General features: G+C 46.6%; 1 protein-coding gene across 1 annotated transcript in view; it reads right to left on the reverse strand.

Annotated features, from left to right (window-relative positions):
* Abca4 (ATP binding cassette subfamily A member 4) overlaps positions 1 to 16,620 on the reverse strand; it is a 124,033-nt gene that overhangs the window by 23,698 nt on the left and 83,715 nt on the right. The window contains exons 25-33 of the mRNA XM_004663937.2: positions 12,908 to 13,002; positions 10,456 to 10,488; positions 9,929 to 10,034; positions 9,746 to 9,820; positions 9,076 to 9,245; positions 7,454 to 7,631; positions 3,374 to 3,489; positions 1,337 to 1,484; positions 213 to 336 (exon numbers count right to left, since the gene is read on the reverse strand). Coding sequence (XP_004663994.2) covers positions 213 to 336; positions 1,337 to 1,484; positions 3,374 to 3,489; positions 7,454 to 7,631; positions 9,076 to 9,245; positions 9,746 to 9,820; positions 9,929 to 10,034; positions 10,456 to 10,488; positions 12,908 to 13,002 — 1,045 coding nt within the window. The remainder of the gene's footprint in view (positions 1 to 212; positions 337 to 1,336; positions 1,485 to 3,373; positions 3,490 to 7,453; positions 7,632 to 9,075; positions 9,246 to 9,745; positions 9,821 to 9,928; positions 10,035 to 10,455; positions 10,489 to 12,907; positions 13,003 to 16,620) is intronic.

The raw sequence follows: 16,620 nt of genomic DNA on the forward strand, positions 1-16,620 counted from the left end.
TCATCTTGTCTCCCTAAGTCAGAGTGGGGAATAAAAGCCTGTCCTTAGCCCTATCTGTGGCTCCCCAGTCATGGAAACAGCCCCCCTAAATCCCTCTAGGTGGGAGCACGGCACCCACTGCCCCGCCCAGCCCAGACTACAGGTATGATGGCAGAATCGTTGCTACAACCCTTCCAGACTGCATGGACCCGTGGGCCCTGAATGTTACCCACCAAACCGGGCATAGACGTCTGTCACAGCCTGGCTCAGTGCCAGGTCGATGAGGCCCCGGCCCAGGCAGAAGTGAGGGAAGACAATGAGCAGCTTCCTCAGCATGGCGTTGAACCTGAGCAGCGTCTGAAACAGAGAAGCGCGGCTGTTGGAAGTGGGGGCTGAGCGGTTGCCAGCCCCCTCCTGAGCAGCGCGCCCAGATGCCCTCACAGGGCAGGGACAGGGCTGTGTTGTCCTGGCAGGGCCAGCGCACACGGGCTGATCAGCGACCACCCTCTGGACTGTGAAGAGTGAGGAAAGGCAAGGCTAGCGAGGCATCCATCTGGTGAGGCCGGATGCTGCGCGAGCTGCCTTGATGGAGCCCAGACAGAGCTGCAAGCAGGAGTCTGAGGACAGCCCTATGGCCTCTCCTTTCTAAAACTGTTCTTCAAACAAAATTACTTAAGATTCAGTCTGGCCATTTGTTTCTGGTCAGGAAAACTGGACCTTATATCTTACAAAATAGGTCCATTCAACATCCTTGATTTTCTTTGTTTGATTATGGTTTTTTGAGGTAAGGTCTCACTCCAGCCCAGGCTGACCTGGAATTCACTATGTAGTCTCAGGGTGGCCTCGAACTCACGGTGATCCTTCTACATCTGCCTCCCAAGTGCTGGGATTAAAGGCGTGCGCCACCACGCCCGGCCTTAAAAAAAATGAGATTTTTTTTTTCCTTTTTTAAAGTATTTTGTTTATTTGAGAGGGAAGGGGAGGAGAGAGATGCAGATAGAATGGGTGTGTCAAGGTCTCTAGCCAAAAAATGAGATTTTTAAATCATCTGAATGTGTTCTCTCTCTCTGTGTGTGCACATGCATGTATGTGTAAAGCCTAATTCCCAAAGTCTCTGAAAAACCTAAAACACTGGGATTGTGGGAGGACATTTACAGTTTATAGAAGAGGCTTAGATGACGATAACATTCAGGGTGCATTAATCAGAAGGAAGGGAGCTGGGAGGGGCAAACGAGGAGGCGGCACTGCTCATCTGCCCTAATGTCCACGCCACGGCGGCTCCCTGTGGCTCTGCTGACCGGTGCTTCCTCCTGGCGTCCAACTAATCAAACGAAAGAGTTGAGAAAGTCATGCTCACCCGGTTGTTCTCAAATAATTCCAAGACGAAGGTGATGGCACTGCTATTGATGCCGATGAACAGATTAGCACACGACAGAGCCACATAGGCTGTGCTGGGGACATCAAAGAGGAAGGACGCTGGGTACATCATGGGAATGACCGCCCACCTGTGTGAGGGACACAACTCAGAGGAGAGAGACCCAGGCTCCAGTTCATCAGCTCTACCTCCACCTGCAACACTCCCCTCTCGGAAGAAGTGGCGAGACCAGAAGCAGGGCAAGAAAGCTGAGACTCCATCTCTTGGTCTCTGTGCCTTTTATTTATTTACTTATTTATTTTGACATGGGGTTTCACTCTAGCTCAGGCTGACCTGTAATTCACGACGTAGTCTCAGGGGGGCCTTGAACTCACAGCAATCCTCCTACCTCTGCCTCTCAAGTGCTGGGATTAAAGGCATGTGCTATCACACCCAGCTTCTGTGCCTCATCTTTAAAGATTTTTTAAATTGTTTTTTTTTCTTTTTTCATTTTTTAAAAAATTTATTTGAGAGTGATAGACACAGAGAGAAAGACAGATAGAGGGAGAGAGAGAGAATGGGCGCGCCAGGGCTTCCAGCCACTGCAAACGAACTCCAGACGCGTGCGCCCCCTTGTGCATCTGGCTAATGTGGGACCTGGGGAACCGACCCTCGAACTGGGGTCCTTAGGCTTCACAGGCAAGCACTTAACCACTAAGCCATCTCTCCAGCCCCCCCTTTTTTTTTGTTTTTTGAGGTAGGGTTTCAGGCTGACCTAGAAAGCACTCTGTATTCTCAGGGTGGCCTCGAACTCACGGCAATCCTTCTACCTCTGCCTCCCAAGTGCTGGGATTAAAGGCGTGTGCCACCATGCCCGGCTAAGATTTTTAAATTTTTATTTATTTATTCAAGATGGAGAGAGAGAGAGGGAGAGAGAATGGGCACGCCAGGGCCTCCAGCCACTGCAAATGAACAAACTCCAGATACATGTACCACCATGTGCATCTGGTTTACGTGGGACCTGGAGAATTGAACCTAGGTCCTTAGGCTTCTCAGGCATGTGCCTTAACCGCTAAGCCATCTCTCCAGTCCTGTGCTTTATCTTTAAATGGAGATAATAATGCCTGCTTTGACCACCTCACCAGTTTTGTGAGGAGCAAACAAGGCAGTAGCTGTGTGTACTTTGTGTGCTGCGAAGCTCGAGGCCACACTCAGCAGTGCTTTCCACTGTAAACCAGACAGAGCTGAGGGTCCCAGTCGAGTGTTGTGGATGGTTTATGGCCACGCTGGCTTCTGAGCCGGTCATCTCCAAGAGAGTTGAGTGAAAAGCACTACTCTGGTAAGACCCTCTTGCCCTATACCGAGAGGGGCCAGTTACCATTATTTCCACCTTACAGATGAGGAAACTGAGGTCCATATAGGTGAATTATTCAGTTATACCCATAGCATGTGGCGGGCCTGGGATACAGAATTGCTTGTTGTAGCCGGGTGTGGTGGTGCACGTCTTTAATGCCAGCATTTGGGAGGCAGAGGTAAGAGGATCACTGTGAGTTTGAGGACACCCACCCTGAGACTACGTAGTGAATTTCAGGTCAATCTAGGGTAAAATGAGACCCTATTTAGGAAAAAAAAAAAAAAAAAAGAATTGCGTGTTGTGCTCCATACTCTGACTGGCTTCAAACTTGGTGTTGTCTTTCAACCCGGCTCAGGAGGAACGTTACAGCTGGGGTTTTCTGCTGTGTGCAGACATCTGCACTGGGCAGCTTGCCCACAGATGACTCAGAATCAGAGCTGGAGGGGGCTGGAGAATAGCTATTCCCTCACTTTGGCCAAGGCCACAATTAGAGTGGAAAAAGATTTAAACCACCCCTGAACGGACCAGGTCTTAGCAATGTCTCCATGGCTGGAGTGAGATGCAGGAGCCAGACAGATGTCTGATTGGCCACAGCCAAAGCTCACAGGGGTGTGCGTTCCACAACCACCGAAGGCCCGGGGCTTGCGTTAGAAGATGACATCCCTCCCCCGCTCCAGATGACTTACCCATACAGCATGAGCAGCGCAACAAGGGCAGGAAGGTTTTCTGGAGACGTGTAAGCTTTCTTCTGAAACCCGATGAAGATGCCTACCACCAGTCCCGCGCTCACAGCGTAATTCAGCTTGAGGTGAGGAGAGGACAGCAGGTCACCGAACCACTATGGCCCATGAGCCCTGGTCTGCTCTGAGGCTCCTTGAGCTTTCAGGGGCTGAGACTGGTTCAGCTTGGCCAAACAGTTGCTGGTTAGCAAACTGACCTTAAGCTGTTCTTGGTCCTCCCACATCCCCGACCCCCCTGTTCAGGGACCTTTAGTCTGTATCCTTGGAAATGATGGAGGTAAAATTTTACCTCATTGGTCACTCTCTTTCCAGTCGGCTATGAAGCCCTGGTGATGCTACTTTCTAAGCATGTCTGCGGAGTTCAGAAAAACTTCAACTAAAAGGTTTTCAGAAGTTCACAGGGATGTGACAGCATGTCCTCACGGAGCCCACATGGGTGGTGGTAGCCCTTGAAACAACAGTGCTGAAGCCATTAGGGAAGGCACAGGAAGCTGGGAAGCAGGGCAGGGCTAGATCTCCAGCAGGATGCCAACTTTGTGAGGGTGAGGAAGAGATTCCACAGAGGGTGTTGGAGATGGGTGCTGGAGCCCCCATGGGGGAGGATGAGGAAGGTGTCTATGTAGGGGGTTTATGGGACTTCCAGAGCTAGGGCAGAACGAGGAGCACCTGCATGCAGTCGCTGAAGCAAGAGGGAAGTGGGGACCGAGAGGGGACAGTGGCTGAGCAGGGGGCACTTAGTATAGACACGTAGCTCAGGCAAGTAAGCGTCTGGAGGTGACTGACTCCAGTTCCTCAGTCTTGTAGAAGGGAGTTGTGAACATGGAAAGACAGCAGACTAGCTTGGGCTCCCTGGTGTTGGCCTGCAGCTAGAGATGAGCACCTCACGAAGTCCAAAGAGAGTGAGCCGGAGAGCCGTAAACCTGTGTGTATGTGCGCACATGAATCTTCCACCGAGACGCACCGCGCCAATGGTTTTCTGGTAGCAATGAACAAATCTGTCACCCCAGCCTTAGCTTATGAGGGCCATTTCCCATCGAAATGACCCAGAGACCCTTGAGGAAAGGCTGATTCCAGGGAAGGCATGGGTGAGGTGCAGGGGGAGCCTGGGGCCTTTTGCAGTGCAACAGACCGTGAGGTGTCCCACGAAGTGGACACACGGCAGAAGGAAGCATAGGCCAGTTTGAAGTTCTCCCTGGCCACACTGTTGATAATCTCTATAATAAACCTCATAAGAAAATATTTGGATTATTGCCAGGAGTGGTGGCACACGCCTTTAATCCCAACACTTGGGAGGCAGAGGTAGGAGGATTACTGTGAGTTCAAGGTCACCCTGAGACTACATAGTGAATTTCCAGGTTAGCCTGGGCTAGAGTGAGACCCTACCTTGAAAATCCAAAAAAAAGAAGGATTATTATCCACTGATTAACACAAGAATAATGATTGCATTTAAAAATGAATGAATAGCCAGGCATGGTGGGGCATGCCTTTAATCCCAGCACTCGGGAGGCAGAGTTAGGAGGATCACTGTGAGTTCAAGGTCATGCTGAGACTACATAGTGAATTCTAGGTCAGCCTGGGCTAGAGTGAAACACTACCTCGAAAAACAAAACAAAACAAAATGAATGAATAAAAGAAGCATGAAGGAATGGAAAGTTTGGTAGTAAACCAGCTATTTGTATATCGTTCAAGTACATTTTACAATTCTCACTAATTATAAAAGTAATTCTTTTAAAAATATTTCATTTATTTATGTGCAAGGAGAGAGAGAGAGAGAGAGAGAGAGAGAAAGAGAGAGAGAAGAGTATAGGCAGGCCAGGGTCACAAGCCACTGCAAATGAACTCCAAACTCATGTGCCCCTTTGTGGATCTGGCTTATGTAGGTCTTGGGGAATTGAACCTGGGTCCTTTGCCTTGGCAGGCAAGTGCTTTAACCACTAATCCATCTCTTCAGCCCAAAATAAAATATTTTTAAAAAATGACTCAGGATAGACAGATGGTTTAGTGGTTAAGGTACTTGTCTGCAAAGCCCAAGGACCATTGCCTAGGCTCCACATAAGCCAGACGCACAACGCGGCACCTATGGCTGGAGTTTCTTCTCCATGCCTGGAGGCCCGTTCTCTCTCTCTATCTGTATCTCTCTCTCTCTCTCTCTCTCTCTCTCTCTCTCTCAAATAAGTAATTGTAAATATTAAAAAAAAAAAGACTCAGAAAGGTTTTAAGGTGTATTTTCTGCTTTTCTGTGGCTTTGTGATTATTCCAAAGTTTGAAAAAACAAAAAAAAGAAGAAAACATAATGCATAAAAAGAGAATTTAAAAGGTCACAAATGTACTAAGTGTGTGATAGAAGCAGTAAGTGTTGGTTCAACAATGACCCCCAGGCATGTGCTAACTTTTTGCCACTGGCTGATAAGGTAAGTAAGGTATGTCCTACAAGTCTACATCCTAGAATTCAGGTTTCCAGGTATCTGTAAAGCTAGAGCATCCAGAAGCCTGACAACACTCTATCCATCCATCATTCTCTAGCCCTGGGAAGGACGGCCCAGGGTCTTTTTGGCGAGGGTCCCCCCAGCCTAGATGCCTAGCCCAGCCTGATAGCCAGGTCTCTCTACAGGCTCCAGGACATCTCTTTGCAGCCACGCATATGGTTCAACCTCAATGTAAAGTATATTCCTTATTCTTATATAGAGACAAAGAGAAGTTCAGTACTTTAACCGATAGATTTTCAGTGCAGGCAAGCCCAGCTCCTTTCATGTTGAAACCACAGGCTCAGGAGAAGCTTTCAACTTCTGGCCCTGCTCTGCACACGTGAGTGGACTTTTAGGCAGGCAGAAGAGAGAGGAAAGAATTTAGTTGCTACCAAAATTTTTTGGTTTTATATAGTGATAGCTGCTTAGTAAGTTGAGTGAGACATCAAAGAAATCACGTCTCTGGGAACCCTTATAACCAACATCAATAGCAGCAGTTACATGAGGCGGGTTACTTGTGCTGGCTTCCATTGCTGATGCATCTTATCATTAAAGCCTCCAGTGTTTCTTGGAATATTGAGAGGAAACAAAGGATCTCATTAGTTGAGGCACCTTGAAGAGCTGGCTTGGTGTTGCAGTGACCCTGCCACATTATAATTAGGCCCTTACCACCAATTCATTTTGACCATTGTGGCCTGCCCCCACCAACCTTTGTTGTGAGTCAGATTTCGTAAGTTCAAAATATTTCCCTACAACAGTGGCTGACCTGATATAGTGAAGGTCTGGTTACTGTGAAGAGGCAAACAAAGGCTTCTAGCCAGTGTTCTCAGATTTTGCAAATAAAAATATAGAATGCCTAATTATATTTGAATTTCAGATAAACAACCGTTTTTAAAAATACATTTCATGTAATATTTTAATTGGGATATACTAAGTATTTATACTAAAATATTAGTAATTGTTTATACTGAACTTCAGACTTAGTGGATAACTTGTATTTATCTGGTGATCCTAAAGCAAGGAAGGTCTACCCTTTCCTCTTCGAGGAGGGAGGCAGATCTAAGAAGGGCATGTTGCCGGGCATGGTGGTGCATGCCTTTAATCCCAGCACTTGGGAGGCAGAGGTAGGAGGATCACCTTGAGTTCAAGGCCACCCTGAGACTACATAGTGAATTCCAGGCTATCCTGGACTAGAGTGAGACTCTACCTCAAAAAAAGGGGGATGTTGACTTTCGTATTACCTGCTCAGATCCACATCACCTCTGGGGAAGCCAGCTACATGAGGGGCACATGGCGAAGTTGCCATGGGTCAGGGTGCTCTTGGTGCAGGCCACACAGAGCCCCTAAGCAGCAGTTGTTAAGCTGTTCTCTCTGGCTATCCCCATGCTGGAACTCCTTCTACCTTTCTGAGAAGATGTCAGAGAACTGCAGACATACCAGACCAGTGGCCCAGCACCTTCTAGAAATCTTGCCAGAGTGAGATCCCTCCCGGTTTATTCCCTGTGGCATAGCACACATCAACACCGCCCAGGCAACAGGGGAGAGAGACCCTGGCACTCACCATGTCCCACAGGAAGTTGGTCAACCAGTAGGTGGTGGGGCTGACGCCACTGATAAACTGCAGATGTTTGGCTTTAGTCACCCTCTCTTGGATCAAGTAAAGGACAAAGCTGGCTGGCACGAATGACATGGCGAAAATCACACAGATGGCGACCACAGCGTCCACCGAAGTGGTCAGCCTGCAGCAGGACCAGAGACACGGGGAGGCTCAGAAACCCAGACAGCGCCCACATCAGGCTCCTTAACAGCTCAGGTTGTGTCTCTAGACTCGTGTCCCTAGCCTGAAGCTAATCATTCCAGGGAACTGTCTTAACCATCTAGGTCAAGCTAAAATGGGTATTTATTTGTGGACTGCTCTTCTGCTTCATGGGAGCATTTCTAGACAGCCTGTCTTTTTATGTTTTCTAATTTTTCATTATGGTGTTTAGAAAGGAATGTTTATATAATTCTCCTATACCAAATGCTCTTGTTAGCACTAATAGTTTATCTGTTGAGGGTTTTTTTGGTGGTGTTTTTGTTTTTCGAGGTAGGGTCTCACTCTAGCCTAGGCTGACCTGGAATTCACTAAGTAGTTGCAGGGTGGCCTTGAACTCATGGTGATCCTCCTACCTCTGCCTCCTGAGTGCTGGGATTAAAGGTGTGCGCCACCACACCCAACTACTCTTGAGTTTTTTTGTGTTCCAAGTCATGTGGTCTGTGAAATCACGGGCAGGAAAAATGCTCATAGTATAAACTTGACAGAAGAGTGGCCAGGACAGTTACACAGGACTGGATCTAGTCTCCTTCCGGCACCATGGCAGGTGTGTAGGTGAGCACTGAGTCCATCCTGAACTGTAGGAGGTTCCATGGCTTTCCAGAAGTTTGCATTAATTGGAAGCCTTACTATCCTTTTCTCTGTGGAGTCCTCAAATCGAACAAACTGTAAAGCACCCGAGACTGATGTTCTAACTGCCGGATGCTGTGCCTTATGGGACCAAGCTTGAGGAAGGCCAACATCTGCCATCAGCTTCAAGCATGAACCTCTGAGGGAAATTACCAGAATCTAGGAGAATTATGCCAAGCAGATGAAGAATTCACAGGAATTTACAGGTCCTGTCAATCATTTTCTGTACTGGAGGTAAAAATGTGGAATTTGGGAGGATCTCATTATTAGGAGTCCAAGAATCCAAAAAGAAGAGTGTAAAATCTAACCTTATTTATGAAATAACTATGGGACATAAAGAACAGCCTAGGGCTGGAGGTAATGGCTCAGCAGTTAAGGCACTTGCCTGCAAATCCAAAGAACCCAGGTTTGATCCCCCAGGACCTACATAAGCCAGATGCACAAAGTGGCACATGTATCTGGAGTTCATTTTCCATGGCTGAAAGCACTGGTGTGCCCATTCTCTACTTGCCGTTCTTTCTCTCTGCCTCTCTCTATCTCTCTCTCCCAAATAAATAAATAAATAAAAATTTTATAAAAGAACGGTCAAGCAATTTGGTACAGGAAGCATTTGAAACAGTACAATTCATCTTAAACGTTGCTATCCAGCCCAGCACTTGGTGGTATGAAAGAAAATCCTCTGGGGTTTCCGTGGATGGCAAAGGTGGCCAGGAAGCCCAGATGGGATCTTGGTGGCTCACACTGTGATCTCAGAGAGCTGCTCCTTGGTCAGGTTCAGGGGCTGGCTGATGAGGGTGATTCCATGCTCCTCTGGGTTCCTGTCCTTGGGCAGGCTGGCCCGTAAGATGGCATTGTGGGCCACGTTCAGAAAGCTGACCAGGGCATGCCAGCCCTTGTTGTTAAACCACACCTGGAGAGAAGGTAGGGCTTGGTTAGGCTGAGCTACAACCTGACACCTGAAATAAGAAGTAAAATCAGGGCTGGAGAGATGGCTTAGTGGTTAAGGTGCTTGCCTGCAAAGCCAAAGGACCCAGGTTTGATTCTCCAGTACCCACGTAAGCCAGAGACACAAGGTGGCGCATGCATCTGGAGTTTGTTTGCAGTGGCTGGAAGCCCTGGTGTGCCCATTCTCTCTCTCTCTCTCTCTCTCTCTCTCTCTCTCTCTCTCTCTCTCTGCCTCTTTCCCTCTCTTAAATAAATAAATTTTAAAAATATATTTAAGAAAAAAGAAAAGCAGCTGTTTGAAGGGCAAAAAGACAAAGAACATGAAAAGGAGGAAGGATTTGGCAGTGGAGAAACATTCCTTACTAGATCTCAGCAGGAGGAGAGAGATGGGATTTAATTAAGCTGGGAAAATAAACAAGCATGAAATAGCCAGTTCACATGAATTTTCAGCTCCAGGTCAAGTACCTTAATGTTGTCTTTGGTTTCGAGATGCTTAAGAAAGTCTAACATTTCTTTCGAGGCCTCTTTGGTGATTGGGCCCTAGAAAGACATAAGAAATAAGCAATATGGCTTTGTGCGGTGTTTCTTTTTCTGCAGTACTCAGGATAATTTCTCTTTCCTAACAATTAAGTGAGTGTGTTTACATACCCCGCTCACATTCATCATCTGGCCAAGGTCGCTCAAAAAACCAACAAGTACTTCCCCAGAGATGGGGAGAACAGGCAGTTTCCCTCCAATGGAAATCCCTCCATACCTGCAAGGCAAGGAGAGACCCTCAGGTCAATGAGCTCCTTCCCACCTATAGCTCAGTTTCTGTAGGGGAATGTGTACTTTGGGGGAAGATTTCAGAAATGGGGTAAATTGTGAACCAGATGCCCTGATGCTTAGATGGAATGGGCCAGAGGGTGTCTAGGTTCACAGTCTGAAGTTGTTGTTACTTACAAAAAGAAAACAAAACAAAACAAAACACGTTTCTTGGGCTGGAGAGATGGCCCAGCAGTTAAAGGCACTTGGTTGCAAAGTCTGACGGCCCAGATTAAATTTCTCAGTACCCACGTAAGGCCAGATGTGCATAATGGTGCATGCGCCTGGAGTTTGTAGTGGCTCTCTATCATTTATCTCTCTCTGCCTACCAATAAATAATAAATAGAAGATTAGAAAAAAAAGTTTCTTACCTCTGTTCATTGACCCAGAATTTGCTCTTTAAGCTGAAAGTCAAAATAAAATAATGTACTAAGTAAGCATCACAAAGAGAGCAGTTTTATTAGCTTTCCTTCCAAAACAATCATTGGGATATCTCAGTATTCAAGACTATTTTTGTATCTCCTGATATCCAAGCAGCCTGTTATCCAAGCTATCGCTCCTGGAAGCTCAGCCTGAATCTGCACCCAGAGCAAGGGTCTGTGTCCCATCATTTATTCTTCCAGTCCCCACATTTATGCTAGACTTTCTGAGAAGCAGTCGGGCCTCATGTCAGACCAGGATCTAGAAAAGACTATTGTCTTTCCACTGTGCAGTGAAGCCTGTGGCCTTCTGCTTTAAGGTGCACAAGATATTGTAGTCACCTGAATGCTTGGGGGAAGTTCTGATTTGCTCCTCAGCCCTGTTTTCAGCCAATCAGAAATAAGGTGACGAGATGAGGAAAGAGTAGATACTAACACAAGTCCTCAGAGATCCAGCTACCCTTGAGTTTTTTTGATTGTTTGTTTTTGAGGTAGGGTCTCACTCTAGCCCAGACTGACCTGGAATTTACTATGTAGTCTCAAAGTGGCCTCAAATTTATGACAATCCTACTGAGTGCTGAGATTAAAGGCATGTGCCATCACTCTTGGTTACCTTTGAACTTTTATTGCCACCAACCATCAAGCAAAAATCTAAAATTCAATATTGCAAAATTGCTGTGGGCAGCTGGGTGTGGTGGTGCACACCTTTAATCCCAGCATTAGGAGGATTGCTGTGAGTTCGAGGCCACCCTGAGACTACATAGTGAATTCCAGGTCAGCCTGGATTAGAGTGAGACCCTATCTCAAAAAACCAAAATAAATAAATAAATAAATAAATTGCTGTGAGGGAACAAGGTTTAGAGTGTTTCCTATTTATTGCATTGCTCAATAAACTTTGTGAACTCTGCTTTTATTTGGGGGCTTACTTGTCATTCTTTGCTTTGCTAAGCACTGGCTTGGCCTACCTTCCCACTCTAAGCAGTTGTCTGTTCCTTCTGCAGTGTGTTCTAGTTGATTGAATCTGTTTATCCCTTGTTCAAGACTCTGGTACGGGAAGCAACTGAAAGTACTGTTTAAATTAGTATGCTTGGCCTGGAGTGATGGCCCAGTGATTAAGGTGATTGCCTACAGAGCCTAATGACCTGGGTTTGATTTCCCATTACCCATGTAAAGCCAGATGCACAAAGTGGTGCATGCATCTGGAGTTCATTTGCATTGGCTGGAGGTCTTGGCATACCCATTTTCTTTATCTCTCTCTGTCTTTGCTTGCAAACAAATAAAATAAATAAATACTTAAAAAAAAACAACCTTTAGGACTGGAGAGATAGCTTAGTGGTGAAGGTGCTTGCTTGTGAAGCCTAAGGACCCATATTTAACTCTCCAAATGACATGTAAACCAGATGCACCAAAGTGAGGCAAGTGCAAGGTCACACATGCCCTCTAGGTGGCGCAAGCATCTGGCGTTCAATTGCAGTGGCAGAGGCCCTGGGTGCCAATTCTTTTTCTTTTTCTCTCTCTCTAAAATTACAAATTAAAAAAAAAAAACCTTTAAAAAAACAGTATGCTTTATTTTAAAGATAGAAAGCATGTGGGGATCAGATCGTACTTCTTAGATCCTATGTCGGTAACAGGCTCTCATCAACAGGCAATGCTAAAGGCCTTTTATCCCAGAGATGGGGCTTGATAAGGATAGCTGCGGAACGGAGACAACTAGATATTAAAGTGTTCACGGACGTTTTCCAGGGCAGTGATAACAGGAGACGATTCATAGTCAAGAGTGTTACAACTGCAGTTACCAGCCAGCCCTTTGTCTAGGTTCATCTCAGCCTCCCGCCTTTCCTCTCTCAGTTTCTTCTGTTCTCCCTTTTGCTTTCTATTATTCTTTCTTGCTCTTTCATTTTGTTTTCATCCTCAATTTTCCCCCTTTACTTCCCACTCCTCACAAATTGTCTGTCTCTCTCTCTCTCTTTTTTTTTTTTTTTTTTTTTTTTGGTTTTTTGAGGTAGGGTCTCACTGTAGCCTAGGCTGACCTGGAATTCACTATGGAGTCTCAGGGTGGCCTCGAACTCACGGCAATCCTCCCACCTCTTCCTCCCGAGTGCTGGGATTAAAGGCGTGAGCCACCACGCCCGGCAACAAGTTGTCTCTTTCTTAACTCATTAAAATATACTGGATCAATCATGATTTTTGTGGTGATACTTTAAACAGTGCCTGAGCTAAACTCTCGCTACTTGTCCTAAACCTAGAAACAAACACCAAAAATAAATTTTACTTGTCTGTGCCTCAGTTGGTTTTTCTGCTGCGTGAGGTCCTCATATCAGAACCAAAGAAAACAATCTCCTGCCTTGATTATATAGAACTGTGAGAGAAAGCTCACTTTCTGCCCCAGAGGGTTTTTTCTTACCTGCTTCTTATAAGAGCGGGATACGTTTTGACCAAGTAGTCGGAAATGTTCCTGTTCGTGAGGTCCTGTAGGATCTCAGAGCTGCGCTGTATTCTCTAAGGCAATGAGACACACTGGTTATTTTAGAATTTGGGACCTTACAGTTCACAGAACTGCCACTCTCAAAAGGTTATTTATGGACTTGGCTTCTGGAAATTTCTAAACAAAACTATTACCAGTACCTTCTAGTTCCCACGTCAATGATGTGGCGTCATCTTTGATCCCCCATTTGGATAGGATGGCTCAACTCCAGAATAAATCTCCAACCCATCTTGGTCTCTTCTACCCCATCCTACCACCCTAATCTCAGCCACTGCCTGGACTTCAGCTAGGCCTCTATAGAAGCTTCCCTACTGGCCCCTTCACCCTGTTCTTGGTTCTCTGCATTCTGTTCTCTGCCCGCCTGTCAGGTCAAGTTTTAAAAATATAAATCAAGCTGGGCGTGGTGGCGCACGCCTTTAATCCCAGCACTTGGGAGGCAGAGGTAGGAGGATCACCGTGAGTTCGAGGCCACCCTGAGACTACATAGTGAATTCCAGGTCATCCTGGGCTAGAGTGAGACCCTACCTCAAAAAACCAAAAAAAAAAAAAAAATATATATATATATATAAATCAAGGGCTGGAGAGATGGCTTAGTGGTTAAGGTGCTTGCCTGCCAAGCCAAAGGACCCATGTTTGCTTCTCCAGCACCCATGTAAACCAGATGCATATGGTGGTGCATGTGTCTGGAGTTCGTATGCAGTGGCTGGAGGCCCTGGTGTGCCCATTCTCTATCTTTCATAAATAAATAAAAATAAAATATATAAATCATAAATCAATGCTGGGCATGGTTGCTCATGCGTGTAATCACAGCACTTGGGAGAATGAGGTAGGAGGATCATTGTGAGTTAAAGGCTAGCCTGGGATACTTAGTAAGGAGTGAGATGGTCCCTCAAAAAAAAAAAAAAAGAAAAATAAAAACTGGGCTGGGGAGATGGCTCAGCAGATAAAGGCACCTGCTTGCAAAGTCTACCATCCTGGGTTCAGTTCCTCAGTGCCCATGTAAAGCCAGATGTACAAATGGAGCATGCATCTGGAGTTTATTTGCAATGCGCACCCTATGCCCATCCCCTCCCTGCTCTCTGTTTGCAAACGCAGACAAAGAAGTCCTACAGCGGCGGCTTTGCTTACAGTAAGCCCAAGGCAACAATATCCAGCCTCAACAGCAAGGCTGCTGGGGCCCTACTTCCTCTCTGACCTCACCCCCACACATTCCCCCAGTTTGTCAATGGACATCTCTCATTCCTCATGTAACATTGCACTTGGTGCAAAGAAATTCTGGCTGGAGACCCTCCATCCAGAACTTTCCATGGCTAGCTCTCAGCCCAGATCTTTCTCCTCAGAGAGGAGCCACCCATCACATCTATCTTCATACTGAGCATCTTCACATGAAACTTCCTTCAGCTGCATGTGATATACTTACTGTTTCTATGGCTACCTATCCCTACCCCCTTACCCCCACCCATGTGAGAGCAGAGACCTTCTCTGACTTGCCTGAGAGATTGCTTAGTGGTTAAGACGCTGGCCTACAAAATCTAAGGACCCAAGTTCAATTCCCTGGCATACATGTAAGCTAGAAGCAAATGGTAACACATGCATCTGGAGTATATTTGCAGCGGCTAGGGGCCCTGGCAAGCCCATCATTGCCTTTCTTTTTCTCTTTCTTTTTGCCTCTTTCTCTCATAAATAAATATTTTTTTTTTTGGTTTTTCGAGGTAGGTTCTCACTCTAGCTCAGGCTGACCTGGAATTTACTATGTAATCTCAGGGTGGCCTTGAACTCACCCCAATCCTCCTACCTCTGCCTCCTGAGTGCTGGGATTAAATGCGTGCGCCATCATGCTTGGCTCAATATTTTTTTAATCAGTGTTTTAAAAAAAAGGAGTTGGGGAGCTTCAAAAGTGCACAACTTTGGGGCTGGAGGGATGGCTTAGCAGCTAAGGCACTTGCCTGTGAAGGACCCATGCTATAATCTCCAGCTCCCACATAAGCCAGGAGCACAAAGGTGAGGCGAGCACAAAGGTGAGGCAAGCGCAAGGTCGCACATGCCCACTAGGTAGTACAAGAATCTGGAGTTCGATTGCAATGGCTGAGGCCCTGGCACGCCAGTTCTCTCTCTCTCTGCATCTCTCTCTATCTGGCTCTCAATAAAAACAGAAAAAAAAATTTAAGTGCACAACTTTGGCCGCCAGGTGGCAATATACACAGTGCTGAGTTTCTTGCTTTAGCCAGTTTCATAGACCAGTCACGAACCTTGGGCAAAAGCGTTCATTCTGTCAGGGTGCCACAGAGAGGTGGCTGAGGGGATTCTATGTGGCATTAAACCACCATCATCGGGCACCATTATTTTCCTTTTCATATGCTTTTTATCCTGCCTCCCTTTCTTACTTGATTTCCCCTTTCAGTTCACTTACTTCACCTTGGCCCTCTTTCTGCTGGGTGAACTGGCAGACTCGGTGCGCCTCATGCGTGCTTGGCACTATGTTACATGCTCTGAAAGTAAGCGTGTTTAACCACAGAGCCATCTCCCCAGCTGTTACGTGCTGTGGCCACATGATCTCACTCCTGGTACTTTCATGAGAGAGAAGTTCACAGACAGACAAAGGGAGACTCAGAAGTTCTGGGTTGTACGTGGCCGGCCTGGGATCAGAACCTGCACCCGTGTGACTCCACAGCCCTGCCCTTGCCTTGCTGACTATAGTACACAGCCTCAGGTTGCCGAGATGAACTTCCAAACTTGGCACAATTATGCAGGAAGGGGTATTTGTTGAAGCTTACAGATCCAAAGGAAGTTCCATAACGGCAGAAGCTGGCCTGCTTTCATAGGCCCAAGCAGGGAGGGAGAGAAGCCACAAGCCAAATCCCACAGCACACTTTAGGAACTCAGGCACTTGGCCTATCTTTAGATTGGAATTACAAATCCACCACCACATCTTAGGGCTGGATCCTAAGATCTGCCCAGTGACACCTCCTCCAGCCAGGGGGCTGCAGAGCTAAATTACAAACTATAACGAAACACTGAGTAATATTGGGGGCCATCTACTCAAACAACCACACTGACCATGGTGCCTATGACAATTGCCAAGCAACCCTGGTGAAATCGAGGCAGGAACAACTGCTGATGTTTGGGATGGCTTGTGACCAATTGTTTTCTAAATCTTTTGTCACATCCAATGCTCCTAGTTTACCTCCATCCACTGTTGAGAGAATGCTAGAGCAGGAAGGGGCTCCGCAGAGCACCATATCCACCACCCCGTTTTCCAGACAAGGACAATTGGTCATGTCTGAATTAAGCCTGTTCTCTCTGCTCTTAGTCCAAGTGGGAAGGGGGGTGGTGGTAAGTTGGGATGTGAATGAGCAAGAAAATGGGGGGCAGGGAGAGAGAGAGAGAAGGAAGAAGAGGAAGATATGATAGAGACAGAGACACACACAGAGAGACAGTTGTGCAGATGTGTGACATTCAGTTTTCTCTGAGAGACATGAGGAGATGCAGGAGCGAAAGAAACCTCAGGCCCTGGCTGCCTTTTCCAGGACTTCTCTCCAGGGACCAGGGACCAGTGCCAATGCAGGTATCTTAGACAGGCAGCTTTAAAGCTAGCATCCATTCAGGAAATGGTTAGTAAGGCTTGTCTGTCT

The sequence above is a fragment of the Jaculus jaculus genome, chromosome 19 (assembly GCF_020740685.1).
Source record: "Jaculus jaculus isolate mJacJac1 chromosome 19, mJacJac1.mat.Y.cur, whole genome shotgun sequence".
NCBI classification, from domain to species: domain Eukaryota; kingdom Metazoa; phylum Chordata; class Mammalia; order Rodentia; family Dipodidae; genus Jaculus; species Jaculus jaculus.